The sequence below is a fragment of the Neolamprologus brichardi genome, chromosome 6 (assembly GCF_056152115.1).
Source record: "Neolamprologus brichardi isolate AB-2024 chromosome 6, ASM5615211v1, whole genome shotgun sequence".
NCBI lineage: Eukaryota > Metazoa > Chordata > Actinopteri > Cichliformes > Cichlidae > Neolamprologus > Neolamprologus brichardi.
In genome coordinates, this window is record NC_142109.1 from 22,106,791 (window position 1) to 22,124,099 (window position 17,309).

The following is a 17,309-nucleotide window of genomic DNA, read 5'->3' on the forward strand; positions in this document are numbered from 1 at the left end:
ATCTTGCAGCATTTACTTAAACCAGTTATACTGTGTGTGTGTGTGTGTGTGTGTGTGTGTGAGTGTGTTTCATTGAATATTTTTCATTGAATGTTTTTTTATTATATACCTCAGATTACTGTTGTTATATTCCAGAGCACAAAGGTTTGGAATTAACAATAATAAAGCATACAAGCCAATAAACAAACAAAACTACAACTGTTTCAAAACATGTGTCATTTCCATTCTAATAAACAGTCTAACCATTATCATCCAGTCTCATCTCCACTTTCAGAACTCTAATTACGTCCGTTATTTATATGCGACTGTTATCAAATCAGCATTAATAAACCATGTGAGATATCTGCATGTAGAAATATAAACCACTCATCCCCCTCCCCACCCTCCCACCCATCTTCGGTGGTTTTTGGTCATAATGTCCTCGCATGCACTCTCCAAGTTATAATACAAGAAACAAGAAACACTCACCACTTGTGTTCATTTGTGCTAAAGTAACAGATGAATAATCAGGCTGCTGATGTTTATTATGGTGTCTGAGGTCTAGGTCCTCACAAGCAACAACCCAAACCCTATCCCTATGATATCACAATATGTATTTATGCTTTTTTCAAAGGCCCGCTCAATTCTCGAATAATCAGGGAACAGAGGCAATGCAACACTATGAATGGTCACTTTGAGTGCATCATTGTGATTTAAATCACTTCAAAAACAAAAATCAACCAAAACAGTGAAACAAAAGAAGAAGAAAAAACACCCCATCAACAGCTTCAAAAGTGAATAATATTCGACTACATATCTAAACAAGCTCATAGGGGTTTTGTGCTGGCTGCTCTGGAGCTGCTGCTGGGCACCCGTTGGTCTTCATCATAACTTCATACACATAATCATTGGATCCTTGCAGGGAAGGTCTTGCTTTTCTTTCGTGGCTTTTCATTTTTCTCGCCTGTCAATAGTAAAATACCATTGTATCAGTTTTCTGTATAAATAGTATGATGATTTAAGCAGATTTCAAAAAAGTAAGTAAAAAAGTTTTCATTTTTCATGTGTCAAATCAGTTTGACAAATGATTTGACACATGGTAAAACAATAAAACAGTGCTCACAGTGGGTACAAAGCCAAGTGGAGCTCTTAAGAAGTGGAGTTTACAGAGGACAGGTGTGTTAGCGTATCATTAACGTTGGGTTTTGTAACAAAGAAAAATGATTTTCATCTTGAGCTAACAGAGCAAAAGACGTGAACAGTGTGATGCACTTTCCAAGAAGCTGCAGCCCTTTCACAGCTGCACTTCAAGATCCAAACAGATAATTCAGTGGTTTCTGATATTATCAGCAAGTCAGCGCAAGAGCGTTTACAGTGTTTACAGCAGTCATACTTGGTTGCGGTGAGGCTAATAAATGTGTACATTTACATGTCTGCAGACGCAAGATAACCACTGCTGCACACCATAGCTGCAGGGCTGGATTACATAACAGCACCTTACATAGAAAGCTTTAAGTAGAAAGAACTGAACTCACCTTCTGGATCATCAGTAGGATTAAGATTATGATGAACAGCAGGATGATGGTGGAAATACTTATGATTAACACCAGAGGTAGATGTCTCTCCTCTGCAGTGGACAAGAGTGCTTTTTGTCTGGGACATTCTGTGTGAAATACAGGGAAACACAAGTGATGTCTTCATTCAGCTGCACAAGAAGTTTACCATCCTGGTGCACTTCTTTAATTACACTGTTCTAACATTAAATTTGCAATGTAATACAGAATTCTCCAAAAAAAAAAAAAAAACAAACCTCAAGAAGAGCTAATCTAAAAATAAAAGGAAGATTGCTCTTCTCTTTGTATATCATATAGGAAGAGGAAAAGTAATTAAAAGTAATTAGAATCTGTGTTGTTCCTGTTTAAAAAAAAAAAAACAATAGCCTTTTATATTACTTTTATTCAGCATTACTGTTGAGGGTGTCACCAAGCCCAAATGGCACATCAATAATTGTGAATTATGGTCTATTGTGTTTTATATCTACTGTAAGTTGAGTTCAGCCCTACTGAAGACCACAACCATAAGAGATGTCACAATTGTAAAACTTAACATAAAATAGTTTTCTTTGTTATTGCTACTTCTTTCTTTCATAGCTTCATAAAGTGTGCAAGCTAATTTGTGGCAATGGAAGCATCTGTATGCAGTGCACCTCACTTGGCTGATAACAGCACTGGGAGTTAACAGACAGGCTGTTAGTTGAGAGAATCAAACTGACCTTTGGGATGCTCGGTAGTATTATGCTCACGATTACCACCAGGTAGACGTCTCTTCTCTGCGGTCGTCTGGAGCTCTCTGTAAGGTTTGTTTGTTATTTCTGTATGGAAAAAAAATTAAATACAAATTTAGAATAGCTTTAATTGTACTTTAACAGCAACAATTTTTTGATACAAAACCCTTCATAGTTAGGAAGGACAAAAGAAAATTGGTATTTTTTTGTATATGTCACCTTGACAAGAACAGTGGATTAGGTCACATCATTTACAAACTGGAGTAATGAAACATATAGAAGACCACATTAAACAGAAGCCCTGTGTTTGTATACGACCAAAGAAGTTCTGTAAATTAAAACTGAATGTAATGATCTGCAAATCTCATAAACACAGAAAACATGTCAAATATTTAAATTGTGAAATTTTACTTTTTCATGAAAAATATTAAGTCATTTTTCATTTGATGGCAGCAGTTTGTCTCAAAATGATGGTGGAGGGCAAAAAAGACTGTAAAATAAAGTAGTAGCAAAAACAAAGCCCTGAAGGAACACTTCACCTCTTGTTAATTAGGTTAATTGGCAGGAAGTCAGCGTTATAACCAAGTACAAAAAGAGCATCGTAGCGAGGCAGAGTTTCTAAGAAGTAAAGATGGGCAGAGGGCCATTAATTGGTAAAAATTATAATGTTCCTCAATGTAAAACCATGAAGACTGAATATCTCGTCATCTGTATTACATAATATCAAAAGATTCAGAGAATTAGTATTGGATGCCAGTGATCTTTGGGCCTTCAGGTGGTAGTTCAGTAAAAACAGGTATGATTTTACCTTGGAAATCATTGCATGGTTTCAGGAACACAGCCACAAATCACTGCCTGTGTTAGTTGACCATGCCATCCTCAAAAGGAGGTTAAAGCTTTATCATGCAAAGAAGCCATATGTGCATGTGATCTAGAAACAGTGCCATCTTCTCTGGGCCAAAGTTAGTTTAAAATGAACAAAGTCGAAAACTGTTCTGTGGACAAAATAACCGAAATTTTAAATACTTCTTGGAAAACTTCAGACTAAAGAAGAGAGGGACCATTAGTGAGGATGCATTAGTGCCTGTGGAACTGAAAGCTTGTACATTTGGCACCATCGATTTTGAAAGGTATATACAGGTTTTAGAGCAACAAACAGTAGGTTCCAATCTGGACAACACGGTGCCGAGCTCTTCAGCCTGTATTCCAAACTTTCACCAACTGAAAACATTTGGTGCATCATAAAAAGAAAAATATGGCAAAGAAGACCCTGGACTGTTGAGCAGCTACAGTGCTATCGGACAAAAAATGGGACAACATCACTCTCCTAAAAGTCCAGCATCTGATCTGTTGTTAAAAAAAAAAGTAGGTATGCTGCACAGTACTAAATGTGACCCTGTCCTAATGTTTTGTAGATGTGTTGACCTAATTTTTTTCTTTAAATTGTATATATTTTCAGTTTAAATATTCTGTTATGAATAAAATGTGGGTTTATGAGATTTGCAAATCACTGTGTGCTGTTTTTAGTAACATTTTACACAGTGAACTTTAAAAAAAAAGAGGTTATATTTTACAGATTCAGAAGTGCAAAAGTATTAAACTGAAACAGATTTTGCTGGTACAATAACTTTCTTAAATAAATTTTTCAGCAACAGTGGTGTTTATAGAGTGCTATCCTGCCTAAATGCTTCATAAAAATACTACATATTGGAGTTTAGAGTTATAAAAAGCTGACTTTCCTGGAGCCCAAATAACCACATCCATGTGTAACGTCACCACTGTGTAGGTAAATATAAACCAACTTTCTATACTGTTGCTATTTCTTAATGTAAAAATCACCTCCTGAATTTGTAACAGTGTACTGTACATTTGCAGTACACTGTGATTAGCCTTTCTAAAGTCTTTTAGTTACTGGACAAGATTTTGGAGTTAGATAGAAGAAAACACTCACCTCTTACAAAAACTGTGTAGACTTTGCACTCAGCACTTTTGTCTACTGATTCTTTGTAGACACAAGTGTAGACACCAGAATCATCCACAGTGAGATTGGTCATGGTGATGCTGTGGTTCATGGGAGCTCCGTTTGACTCAATCCTGCCTTTGTATCTCAATCGCACAGAAACTTTGCTGTTAACATGGTTGCTATAGAAATACACCTCATTCTGTTCAGTAAACCTATGATACAGATACATCCCAGCATATCGACCACTGTTTTGGGGGCATTCTTCTGAGGAACACTTCAAAGTGATGCTCTCACCAGGCTCTGTGATGATTATAGTGCCTTCTGTTATAAAAGAGACAAAGTCTCTGATTAAAGACATGTCAAAGTCACCTGCATTAACAGTGGCTGAATACCAGTTGTTCTGGAAGCACTCATAGACACATATCAAAATGTAATGTGACATTAATTTAAACCAGAAACAAATTAAGAAATGGGATAAAGTCCTCTCTCTGCTAGTGTTATTTCATGCAGACATAAACAAAATGAAAACCTCAGAATAGGAAAGTAAATGAACATACCTGAAGTGGAATAAGAAAAAATCAGTACTAGGGCCCAACACAGTCGCATCATCTCTGCAGCAGTGGCAGCATAAACTGCTTGTGCTTCTAATGCTCTCTCTCTATTTACACACACAGACAAAAGAGACAGTGAGTAGTGTTTCCTGTATGTATAGTCTGGACTGATGAAATCACTGGTTTCAGTTTTAGACAGTGAAGTTGTGTTTAGCTTTTAAATCATGATGCAAATGTGTTCATGAGAAAAAATATGGTACAAGTGTGTCAATACCTTCTTTAAAATGACTGAGATATACCATTTAAAAGCAAAAAGCAGATTGCCATGCGCAATCTGACAATGAAGAATGCAACAAAACCAAACAAAAATCTCATTTCTGTGCTTTACTAACAAAGACACAATGTTTGTTTTTTTAAAAATTGCATTTTTTAAAACATAACGAAGTAGGACTGCACGATTTTGCATAAAATGAGAATCACGATTTTTTGGCTTAGAATTGAGATCACTGTCATGTATTGATATGGCTATGTCTTAATGTGATGACCTTTGAACCGGATGTTGTTGTCCGAAGGAGGCCCCGTTAAGTGGCTGGTTGTTAGATGGACAGTATTCAATAAAGCAAGATAAAGACCGTGCTTTATGTCCTGATTCAATTCAGAGTGCTCTGCCTAATTTAGTAATAAGGTGGGCACACAACAATGGCGACGAGGATGACACGGACCTGGATTTGTTTTTGTGAAAAGTAGACCCAGCGGCGGCACGGTGTTAGCGAAAAACTTGTGGGCTAACATGGAAAAGTCGGGTATTCAACCGTTCGCCTGCTACACTGATCCAGCTACGCTCGGACCGAGATGGATGCGGTGGTTAACATCCTTCGAGTTGTTTGCTGATGGGAAAGGTCTTATTTTGACGGATAATGCTACGGACGCAATCAGACAGCGGAGACGCGCTCTTCTACTGCACTTGGCCGGACAAGACGTGCAGGACGTCTTCTCCACTCTACCACAGACGGGAGAGGCAAAGGATTACACCGCTGCGGTGACTGCACTCAACACTTATTTTGTTCCTCAAGTGAATGCAGCATACGCACGCCAAACTTTCCACAAATTGTCCCAAACACCAGGTGAGACTGTGCAACAATTTTGTACACGTTTAAGGCGAGCTGCAAAAGACTGTGACTTTCAAGGTGACAATGATAACCAGATACGGGACGCTATCCTGAGTAAATGCACTTCTGAATATGTACGGAGAAAGCTGCTTGAGGAGGGTCCAGGCTTAACCCTAACTCGCTCGTTGGAGGTGGCTTCACACTGTGAACGCGTGGAGGAGCAGATGGCGGCGATGAGCGTCGCCGGGGAAAAGAAAGGAGAGGACACGGTCAGCCGGATTTTTACAGCAAAGAAAGAGAAGAACAACAGACCAAAAGGAAAAATGAGAGATGATAATAAAACAGACAGACAATGTTACAGGTGTGGTTATACTGACCACATGGGCAAAGATCCCAAATGCCCAGCACGAGGACAAACATGTCACAAGTGTAATGGTAAGGACCACTTTTCAAAAATGTGTCGTACCAAAAGACAAAAGAAACAAAATGTGAATGCTGTTGAACAAGATGATTATGCATTTACTGTAAATGATGATAATGTACCTGAGAAACTTACCTTTTCTGTTGGGGGAATAGAGTTGAAAATGTTTGTTGACTCTGGAGCTACAAGTAATGTGATGGGAGACAACATATGGGAAAAGCTAAAAGCTGAAAAGATAAAATGTCACTCATATGTACCCAAAGAGCAGAGGAATTTATATGCATATTCCTCAGCACAGGCACTCACGGTTAAAGGTGCATTCAGATGTGAAATCAAGATTGGTGACAGGACTGAAGAGGCTGAATTTATTGTGATTAGAGGTAATGGTGAACCACTCCTGGGGAAAAAGACTGCCATAAAGTTAGGAGTGTTGAAAATAGGTGAAAATGTGGCGGCTGTCACAGATTTAAAGCACACTCTTAAAGAAAAGTATCCAAAAGTGTTCAAAGGAGTAGGAAAGCTAAACACCAAACAGATCAGCCTGTACATTGATCCAAATGTGAAACCAGTAGCACAGCCACTGAGGCGCATACCTTATCATTTGAGGGATGCAGTGGAGAAAAAGATTAATGAACTAATCGACATGGACATTATAGAACGTGTAGAAGGACCTACACCTTGGGTAAATCCTGTAGTGGTACTCCCAAAGAAATGTGACAAAGATATCAGAATGTGCTTAGACATGAGAAAAGCAAATGAGGCAATAATCAGGGAAAGATACCCCATACCCACTGTGGATGAAATCTTGCAAGGACTAAACGGCTCTGCAATCTTCACCAAACTCGATCTCAAGTGGGGATACCATCAGCTAGAGCTTACCCCGGAGTCAAGAGAGATAACTACATTTGCAGTGCACAACGGAGTATACCGGTACAAAAGGCTAATATTTGGAGTCTCATCAGCTAGTGAGCAATATCAGCATGAGATTGCCAATGCACTAGCTGGCATTGAAGGAGTTGAGAACATTTCAGATGATGTAATCATACATGCGCCAGACCAGGAAACCCATGATAAGCGCCTGCATGCTGTGATGAAGAGACTCTCTGACTGTGGCCTGACACTAAACTCAGAGAAGTGTCAGTTCAACATGGACAGACTCGTGTTCATGGGAATACTGCTGACACAGAAAGGCATCGGCCCAACTGAAGAAAGAGTGAGAGCTGTGGTGGAAGCCCGAGAACCAAAGAATGCTACTGAGGTGAGAAGCTTTCTGGGACTGGTAGGTTTCAGTAGCAGGTTCATACCACAGTTTGCTACACTCTCTGAACCACTTAGACGTTTAACTCGAAAAGAAACTATGTTTACATTCGGGCCAGAACAAAAGCAAGCATTTGAAAGACTAAAGACTGAGTTAGCCAGAGCAGGTACCCTAGCCTATTTTGACAAAGAAGCCCCAACCAGAGTCATAGCAGATGCGAGCCCTGTAGGCTTGGGCGCAGTGCTAATACAAATACAGAACGGAGAAGAGGTACCAGTGTGCTACGTTAGTCGGAGTTTAACAGACTGTGAGCGAAGATATTCTCAAACAGAAAGAGAAGCCCTAGCACTGGTATGGGCATGTGAGAGACTACATCCATATGTGTATGGCAGGAAGTTTGACCTCATCACAGACCACAAGCCATTAGAGGTCATATATAGCCAGAGATCTAAACCTTGTGCACGCATAGAAAGATGGGTTCTCAGACTACAACCATATGATTTTAAAGTAGTGCACATTGCGGGAAAACAAAACATTGCGGATTCACTGTCAAGACTGCTGTCTGACACCACGTCAAAAGAGATACATAAGCATGAATCTGAAGAATATATGAGATTTGTTGCAGTTAATGCTACTCCAAAAGCACTCACAACAAGAGAGGTTGAAGAAGCCTCTGCTACAGACTCAGAATTAACAGAAGTGCGAAGAGCTATTGAAAATGGACATTTTGAAAAATGCAAAACATATGCTCCCATTGCAAATGAACTGTGTGTCATCGGCTACATAGTTTTGCGGGGAACTCGAATTGTATTGCCAGAAAACCTCAGAGCTCAAGCACTTTCACTAGCTCATGAAGGACATTTAGGAATTGTTGGAACCAAACAGCATCTCAGAACAAAAGTTTGGTGGCCAGGGATGGACAAAGCTGCAGAAAAGTTTTGTAAAGCTTGTCACGGATGTCAAATAGTAGCCAGACCAGATCCACCTGAACCACTGAGAAACACACTTTTACCGGATGGACCATGGCGAGATGTGGCGGTAGACCTACTGGGACCGCTACCTTCGAACCACTCAATACTTGTACTGATAGATTACTACAGTCGGTACTATGAGTATGATGTAATGTCATCTACAACTGCTGAAAAAGTCATTGACTCTATTGACTGTATATTTAGCAGACATGGGCTACCAGTTACCATGAAATCTGATAACGGCCCACAGTTCAAATCTGAGCTGTTCAGAGAATATTGTGAAACTAATGGAATCAAACATATAAGAACTACACCAAAATGGGCTCAAGCAAATGGAGAAGTGGAACGGCAAAATGCATCATTGATGAAAAGAATCAGGATTGCACAAGCCGAAGGACTTGACTGGAAGCGAGAGCTAAGAAAATATGTAACAGTGTATCGCAGCATTGAACATCCAACCACGGGCAAAAGTCCAGCAGAACTCCTGTTCAACCGCAAAATGAGAGGAAAGTTACCGAACATCAGTGAGGCAAAAACAACGGAGTTGGACGTGCGTGACAGAGACGCTGAACAGAAAGGAAAATCAAAGATTTATGCTGATGAACGAAGGGGAGCTGAGTATTCAAAAGTTGACACGGGAGACACAGTGCTGGTTCAACAAGACAAAGTGGACAAGTTTACAACACCATTCAACGCAACACCACACAAAGTTGTAAGCAGAACTGGAAACCAAGTCATTATTGAATCACCAACAGGAGCTCGCTATCACCGGAACACCACACATGTGAAGAAATGCGAGACGAATGAGACTAGAGAAGGACACTACGACGCAATACCTGAAAGGGAGGAAGGTGAAACACCCACAAAGACTGACACCTTCACTCCAACACCACAAGAGGGCTCCCAGGGGCCAGAGAGATCAAGTAGATCACAGAGGGCTAAAAAGATACCTGAGAGGTTTCGTGATTTTGTGGTGAAATAAACTATAATATGTTAAGGTGAAGAGGTAACTGAAAATGGGCAAGTTTCAAGTTCATATGTGTATGTCGACATGTATATATTGGAAAAAAAAAAGGGGTACGTGTGGTGAGACAGTTAGAAAATATAATTGTTAGAAAGTAAGACAAGAAAAAATGTTCAATGTTGAAGAGGAAAAAAAAAAAAGACATCAAAGTTATTAAGACTAAAGTTTGAATCTAAGGAAAAGGGGGATGTCATGTATTGATATGGCTATGTCTTAATGTGATGACCTTTGAACCGGATGTTGTTGTCCGAAGGAGGCCCCGTTAAGTGGCTAGTTGTTAGATGGACAGTATTCAATAAAGCAAGATAAAGACCGTGCTTTATGTCCTGATTCAATTCAGAGTGCTCTGCCTAATTTAGTAATAAGGTGGGCACACAACAATCACGATTCTCTCACAATTTTCTTTTCCAATATAAATATTTATTGCACTTATTAACTGCACATCAACTTCGTAACAGTTGAGACTGAACATAAAAACAATAAATAAACATAAAAACAACAAATGTCTCACGTTTTGTGGTTGCCGCAAAATGCTTGAAATTCCGTCTCCACCGTTGCTCGACACTGCGTGTATAGAGCAGGTAGTGCAACAATAGAAAAATATTTGCGGGACGGCACTGTGTAGCGTTTGTCTAGGGCAGGGGTCTGCAACCTTTTACACCCAAAGAGCCATTTGGACTCGGTTTCCACGCAAAAGAAAACACTCGGAGCCGCAAATACTTTTTGACATCTAAAATGAAGGTAACACTGTATATATTGTTTTCTACCTTTATGCTTTGTGTGAACAACTAAGGTGTGTTGCTTATGAAATCCATGAAGTGCTACAGAAAAAATTACATTTTATTTATGTAATCAACACATTTTGAACTCTTAAAGAAATATAACAAAAGGAAAGACACCAACCTGAACTAAAATGATCCATGTAGCAAACAAAAACTGTTGTCAGCCACCACCCTTATATCGCCTTTGGGCTGTTGGAGCCTTGACCTGACTTTTAAGAAATAAAAAAGCACTATGCTGCTGAAAAATTAAAAATAGATATTTGCAAAATTCTGCCTAAATATGTATTTTACCAGGTTAATGCGTGCGGTGGGGCGTGGTCTGCAGCGCTGCTGCAGGGGGGCGGACGCACCTGAGCCACACCCGCAATCATGCCTCGCTGCCTTTACGTCTGCGCTATCTGTGCTGTTGTGTTGTTGGTGGTGTGTGTCGGGCTGTGAGGTGAAAAGCTACAGCCGGCTGTGTGCGTACAGCAACCGTGTGTGAAAAGTGGTCAATAAAGAGATGCTGTAAAGCATGTTCATGCAAACATCGTCGGTCTGCCGTGATATGTTTACAATAAGACTTATGGTCCCGAACCTCTGCGCACAGCGTCTGCTAATCGGGGCTGTACGAAGTCAGTTTACGCAGGACTGTAAGCTGTCATCTGTCAGGCGTGAGCGGTGTTTGTCTTTAACATAGTTCATGGTGGAGAACAGCTGCTGACATAATGTGGATCCGAAGATCCATAACTGGCCTACCTGGGGTTGAAAGTCTCGATAAATGCACGGCGTTTCGGCGGGTACACCGGCTTCCGCGAGTGTGACGCTTATTTTGAGCGATGAAAAAATAATAGAATATAATTTTATTTTTATATTTCAATATCACAATAATCTTCCAATTTAGAACTACAAGTTTAAAAAAAAAGAACTAAACACAAATAAAATACACTTCAGCTAAATACTAATTTATTTTCCCAAACCACGCGGAGCCGCAGTATAAGGACTAAAGAGCCGCATGCGGCTCTGGAGCCGCAGGTTGCCGACCCCTGGTCTAGGGTGTTGATCATTTTCCTAAATCCCTCGTTTTGCACAGTGTTGATGGGAGCCATATCTTTGGTCAGGTGATAAGTAATAGCCTCCGTAATTTCTTTGTGCCTGCGGGAGTTCGACGGGTATAGGGAAGCGCTGTATAAGGTTCCCGTTATTGATGTTTGGGTGGTTGACCGGGACGGATTTTCTCCTGTCACTTTCTCGTCATCCCTGACGTGCTCTTCGTTGTTTTTTCCCTGCTAATTTTAGCATCACACGGTACAGCTTCTTTATCACGTGGTATAAGGCTCCGCCCTTGTCATTTGTTGAGTAGGAAGAGTGAGCGCTTGTTTTCATGCAGATTACGTCCCGGATCAAAATGCGGTACAATCGTCGCCGTCTTTTTTTTTTTTTTTTAAATCGTTGTCATTTGGAAATGAGATCGCACATAAGTATGAATCGAGATCGCGATTTTCTAACGATTAATCGTGCAGCCCTATAACCTAGTTTAACTCAATATTTTGTAAATAATGTAGATGTAAATCAAATCACCTTTTAGAAAAGTTGACAACAGACAATAGCAGTAGATTTTCAACTGGTCTCATGGTTCACATTCCTGCTCATCATCAGAGTATCATAAGTATTAAGGAATATATAACATAAGACGAAGAAATACTGTTAAGGTCGAGGTGCCTCAACCAGATGATCCACTATGACTCTGATTGTTGGACTTAGAGCTACACAAAAGCCAATTTTGGCTTCTGATAAATGAAGGCTGGGATGTATTAAAGAAGCATAGTTAATATGTAATGATTGGGAAGTATGGACAGTTGTTTCATTCAGTTATTTTTTGGCTATATTACATAAATGTTTGGAGATGTTTCCCTTCCACACTGCAACATTTGGGAATTGAAATTTCTTCACTTTAAGCAAGTCCTAATGTCTGTAAAACGTCTTCATTATTTTGGGGATTTCAGAACCATCTGTAACATCTGTGTGTTGCCATATTGTAGTTACTTTACGCAGGTAATGACACGGCAGCTTTTTTTCAGCCACTCCATTTAGGAATCAACATAGTGGGACATCTGCCTCCATCTCACCCATCCTCCACTGTCACATCGCCCTTCTGCATGTCCTCGATCACAACAACCATGAAGGTTCTGTGTGTTCTTCCTTGTTTTAAAGCTGGTGTGCTCCAAATGGCAGCAAAACTATGACTTTGTGGAAAGGCTTAGGCTACCACTGTTGTTCCATGTGCATTAATGTGGAAAACTCTGATGCTTTGGGGATACTCCCAGAGATCTTGGGTCCGTATCCAAAGTTCTTGAGCTGCAGGGATTTAAGAATTTCAGAAGAAATAATCTTAATTGAGAGCAGCCTAAGCCCACATGCAGTTGTATACAAACAAAAGCCATGTGCTGCTCATATCCAGTCTGCCACAATACGCTAAGCGACAACTCAGGTTACTTCCTTCTTAGACAGGTGTGTAGCTTGGTACGACTGTGGCTGCTCTGTGGTCTCTGTGTCTCAAAATTTCAGCCTGCTAAGTAAAAAGGAATGGCTGATTAGAAGATATGCAGCAGCTGTACCATTCAGCTCAACCTGGCACTGCTCTCTGAAATGCTCTGCCCCACCTCTGCTTCTGCAACTAAGTTAAAACCACAGTGTACACCTACAACATTTTGTGTGGTAGTGGGATGTGGATGTCTTTTCAAAAGACAAAACACCAAATGTTCTTCTCACAGTCACAATCAGAGAAATAAAAGTTTTCCAGGTGTGTGAAAGCACACCAGTGGTTATGTGGATGCACAAACTGCAATAAAGCTTTTATTTTTAATATTTCCCTGATGTCATTCAAGATGTGTGACATTATTGTATACAACAACACAGCAAAATGTATCGTGCCTACTACATGTTACAGGCTGGGAGGATGCACAGTCATGCACATTAACCAGCTATGTGGTAACTAAGAGTTCTGTAAAAAAAAAAGAAGAAAAAAAAAGGGAAGTTAAATTTGATTTCAAAGAATATTTGTTTGTTCTGCCTTCATCAGGCAGTCTGTCGTTAACGAGCTAACTGCGCTAACGCACTAGTTCCTACCAATTAAGCATTGCATGGCACATCCAACATACTGTTTTACTTTTGTCCATGACGCGCTTACCATCAGGGTCATACTTCACATTAAAACCAAAATTGTTCCAAACGGCAGATCTGAATGAGGGTGGGGGCAGTTCAATTTCGGGTAGCGTTGAGGCAGTTGCCATGTTGCAACGAGCTTAGCTTCTGTCTTGCTAGCTTGTGCTGCGCTCAGTGGATCTGCACTCGACAGTGCAGCCTAGGCGGTGTAGTCGAACGCAGATCCACTGAGCTCTCAACACAGACAGCATCGTCAGAAGAAAAGTTGATAAAATAAATTAAAAATTTGTATTGTTCGATACATATGCGTACCGAACCGAAAGCACTGTATCGAACGGTTCAATATCGATACGAGTATTGTTGGTCGTACCATATTAAACACTTTTACTAACCGCAGGCAGATGGACAGGCGCTCTGCAGGTGGGATTGAGCGCCTGTAGTTGGTGTTTAGGCCGGCGATGCTGGGACCGACGCGGGACAGCAGCTCCTCAAACTGGGCAAGGGAAAGACGGTGGTACCGCTGGAAGCGGCTGTCATCCAGATGCAGCTCCTGGAGCAAGTGGTGAAACTCACCAAACTGCTCAGGCTTCTAGAGGACCTGATGGACCCAGGTACGGTGAGGACATCCTTTACGCCGCTGCTCTACTCTCCACGGTAAATAGAGAAGGAGACTCTCTCTTCAAACGCTAGATTGACAGCTGCCATCTTGCAAACATACCGTCTGGCACTACTTCCTCCCACATTTCCGCTTCACACACATGAAAATTGCATATTTTGAAGCGCGACCAATTCGCGTTGGTCCCGTGTCAAGGTGCAAATGTGCACGCGACCAGCTAGAGGCGTCTGGCACTTTTTGGGCGAGTCTATCGCATTTGGTGTGAACGCACCGTAAGACGTAAGTTAAAGGTTAAGAGAAGTAAAGAGGAAAATACGAAAGAAGGTCAGGAATGAGCAGAGCTGTCGTAACAGACACAGTTAAGGTCTCCACTTGTTTCAGAAAAAGCATTCTGTCTTTTGCTTGTTTGATCATGCTTTAAACACATCAAAATGCATAGTGGGATTGTAATACAAGTAAAAACTGTGACAAGCATTGGTACCGAATAGACATTCACTTAGCAGCAAGGTGAATCTGTGATCAACTAGTATTGTCTGCAATTCTTCTTCTTCTTTGATTTGGTGAAAGGAGTTGAAAGTAATTGGATGAGGGTACCATGGAAAGTGCCCTGCATAATTTCAACAAAACAGCGTTTTAAACGCTGTCACACCTGATACAGAAGGGCATTTTTATCTATCTTTTAACAGCATTTTCTGCCGAAAGACATAAAAAGCGTCGTTCAAAGACGGATAAAACTGCGTTTTTTCCGCCACTCAGAAGGGGCGTTCAAGGTGCCAGTTGCTGGAGTGAAATACAGCATTCTGTCAGGGCAAACGCAGTTTTTTAAAAGCGTTTTGAATTATTAAATAGCATTTTCTATGCCCTTTCTTAACCAAACGAGTTAGAAAATTGCCGAATATTGGTGTAGATGGCTTGCCACAGTTTCTGCAGAGCAACGTAAAAAGCGGCGTTCAAAGACAGGTAAAAACTGCGTTTTTTTCGCCACTTAGTAGGGGCGTTCAAGACGCTAGTATCTGGCATAAAATACCAGATTCTGTTGGGGCAAATGCCGTTTTTTATGGTGTTTTTTTTTTAAAGCTGGATCCTACTTAATCTGAACATGCATCTATAGATGAGAATTTGTGTAAATGTAAAAAAATATATTTACACAACTTACAATTTTTTTTCGTTAAGTTCTAGTTACAGATACAAAACAAAAAACAATGTAAAATTCTGCACTAAAGTTCCCTGGCAGTGTGTCAGTTTTATCTTACAAGTATGAATGTTGACCAAATTTTTTGTCCTTTCAGCTGATTGGTCAATGTCATGTCAATCACAAATGTAACAATCCAATCAGGGAACAGGTGAGTTTGGCTGTTGGATTGGAGTAAAGTTGGATTGCTTTGCTGAGCTTGTAACTCGTGAAGTCACCTTTTGATACACTGCCAAGGTGAGTAAGGTCACATCCGAATTGATCGACTGACCTGGTTTCCAAACAGTGGCGCATCAAACATCAGAGTTTTTTAAGACAACTCTTGAGCAATTATTTTCTCCCATCTTCTGTTTGTGTTTGACACTCATTCTTATTTTCTACCTTGTTTGTTTTTTTTTCTTTTCTGCCAGAGTTCTCATCTCGCATCTGAAGAGGTTTAGCTTTACACAAACCTACAAGCTTCAGAAGGTGTATGCCCCTGTTAGGCTGCAGGGGGACTTGGTGGTGTTATCCAAACAGGTAAAAACACACTGCAGAACATCTCAGAGAATCAGCTTGATTATGGCACTGATGTGAGACTAACACTCTTTGGATTTGTTCCTTCTCAGGGTGGCTGTTACAGTCTTGTCAGCATCATTAGTCATTATGGAGGCACAGAATCGGGTAAAACAACAGACTTGTGACAAACAGAAAATGATTTAACAGAACTTGCTACTTTTCAATGAAGGATTCACACACAAAACCTTTTGATGTTCTAAGAAGCACCAAGTCAAAATCACTATTTGCTTGAATCAGTTGACTTCCAGAAGTTGGATTTATTTGTCTTAATGTGATTTCAGGACACTACATCTGTAATTCTGTCCATCCTGAGGAGAGTCTGCACTCTACATCAGATCGCTGGCTCACCTATAATGACGCACAGGTGCTCCACACAACTAGATCTGCAGTTTGTGAGGAACAGCAGCACTCGGCCTACATCCTGTTTTACAAGAGAAACGTAAGAAGACACAGCATCTCATCCTGAAGTGAGAGAATTTTTAAATGTGCTATTTCCTTGTTAACCAGTTTTGTCTTCATTCTGAGTTCTAAAACAGGATACGGAAGGAAGTTAAGGTCATCATCATGCTGAGAAGGAAAAGCAGTCGTCCCAGTCCACCATCGCTGACTGGAGGAAAAATATTAGTCAGTATTGCCCTTAGGAGGAAGGGTCCTCCCAGAGAGCCTGGTTCCTCCCAAGATTTCTTCCTCCAGGAGGGAGTTTTTTTCTTGCCACCGTCGCCCCACATTCACTGGTCTCATCAGCAGAGACATTTTCAACCTCCTAAGACCTGAACTCTTTCATGGCATGGTTTTTCTCTGACGTGCCTTGCTTGTCTTTTGAGACGGAACGCCCTGTGGGTTGATCACTGTGACTGACTCCTATAAACTCTCATTCAAAACTCTGGTAATCTATCACTGGAGTAAGATATTTGAGATTTGAAGTTAAATAAGTGGAAAACTGTTGTGGAAGTTGAACTCACAAGTTCCTGCCAAACAGAATCTGTTCCAGCTGTTTGAAACTGCATAAGACAATTAGTGTCTCAGTGAGATGGCTTTTTTGGTCAAGGAAAACAGAGTAGTGTAGACGTAGCCTAAGAAGTGTAAAATAATCACTGAAAACAATAAAAACAGCTCAACAGCAGTGAAACAAAGGCTACGTACACGGGTATTTTTGAAAACGCAGTGTTTTCTATGCATTTGCACCTTTAGTCCACAAGTAAACTGCGTTTTCGATCACTGAAAAATGAGATTTTTAAGAACTCCTGCCACGGTGGAGATTTTCGAAAACTCAGTTTTTGCGTTTGGATCAATTTAATTTTTTTTATTTAATTAAAATTTATGCAGTAGCTGCTCTACCAGGTATAATAATTAAGTTTAAAATCCAGGCATCCGTGAAAACAGAACATTTCAAATTTAATGTAGTTAGCATGCAGTTAGCTCACTAGTTTCCAGTTAAACATAATATACCATGTTCT

At 40.4% G+C, this 17,309-nt stretch overlaps 2 protein-coding genes across 3 annotated transcripts; one reads left to right on the forward strand and one right to left on the reverse strand.

Annotated features, from left to right (window-relative positions):
* Positions 1-344: 344 nt before the first annotated feature.
* LOC102788605 (uncharacterized) lies at positions 345-12,534 on the reverse strand. Of its 2 annotated transcripts, none has more exons than XM_087841848.1 (6): positions 12,451-12,534; positions 4,784-4,884; positions 4,215-4,547; positions 2,252-2,350; positions 1,515-1,642; positions 345-943 (listed from the first exon to the last, which is right to left on the reverse strand). In XM_087841848.1, exons 1-6 carry the CDS (start codon positions 12,501-12,503, stop codon positions 797-799), a joined length of 861 nt encoding a protein of 286 aa, XP_087697974.1. In that variant the 5' UTR covers positions 12,504-12,534; the 3' UTR covers positions 345-796. The 2 variants fall into 2 exon arrangements, with proteins under 2 accessions (XP_087697974.1, XP_087697975.1); XM_087841849.1 differs by lacking the exon at positions 12,451-12,534 and adding an exon at positions 5,052-5,144.
* Positions 12,535-14,027: 1,493 nt separating this feature from the next.
* LOC148102538 (ubiquitin hydrolase B-like) lies at positions 14,028-16,318 on the forward strand. The gene is made up of 5 exons (XM_087842418.1): positions 14,028-14,102; positions 15,509-15,531; positions 15,705-15,813; positions 15,903-15,957; positions 16,134-16,318. The coding sequence occupies exons 1-5, from the start codon at positions 14,028-14,030 to the stop codon at positions 16,316-16,318; spliced, it is 447 nt and encodes a 148-aa protein (XP_087698544.1).
* Positions 16,319-17,309: the final 991 nt, after the last annotated feature.

Excerpts from the sequence above, each read along its gene's own strand:
- LOC102788605 (XM_087841848.1), bottom strand. The coding sequence starts at position 12,503 with ATGGTTGTTGTGATCGAGGACATGCAGAAGGGCGATGTGACAGTGGAG. Across the intron at positions 4,548-4,783 it reads TTTTTCTTATTCCACTTCAG|AAGGCACTATAATCATCACA; the intron begins GTATGTTCATTT and ends CTTTTATAACAG. Across the intron at positions 1,643-2,251 it reads TACTACCGAGCATCCCAAAG|AATGTCCCAGACAAAAAGCA; the intron begins GTCAGTTTGATT and ends TATTTCACACAG.
- LOC148102538 (XM_087842418.1), top strand. The coding sequence starts at position 14,028 with ATGCAGCTCCTGGAGCAAGTGGTGAAACTCACCAAACTGCTCAGGCTT. Across the intron at positions 15,814-15,902 it reads TGGTGGTGTTATCCAAACAG|GGTGGCTGTTACAGTCTTGT; the intron begins GTAAAAACACAC and ends GTTCCTTCTCAG. Across the intron at positions 15,958-16,133 it reads TTATGGAGGCACAGAATCGG|GACACTACATCTGTAATTCT; the intron begins GTAAAACAACAG and ends ATGTGATTTCAG.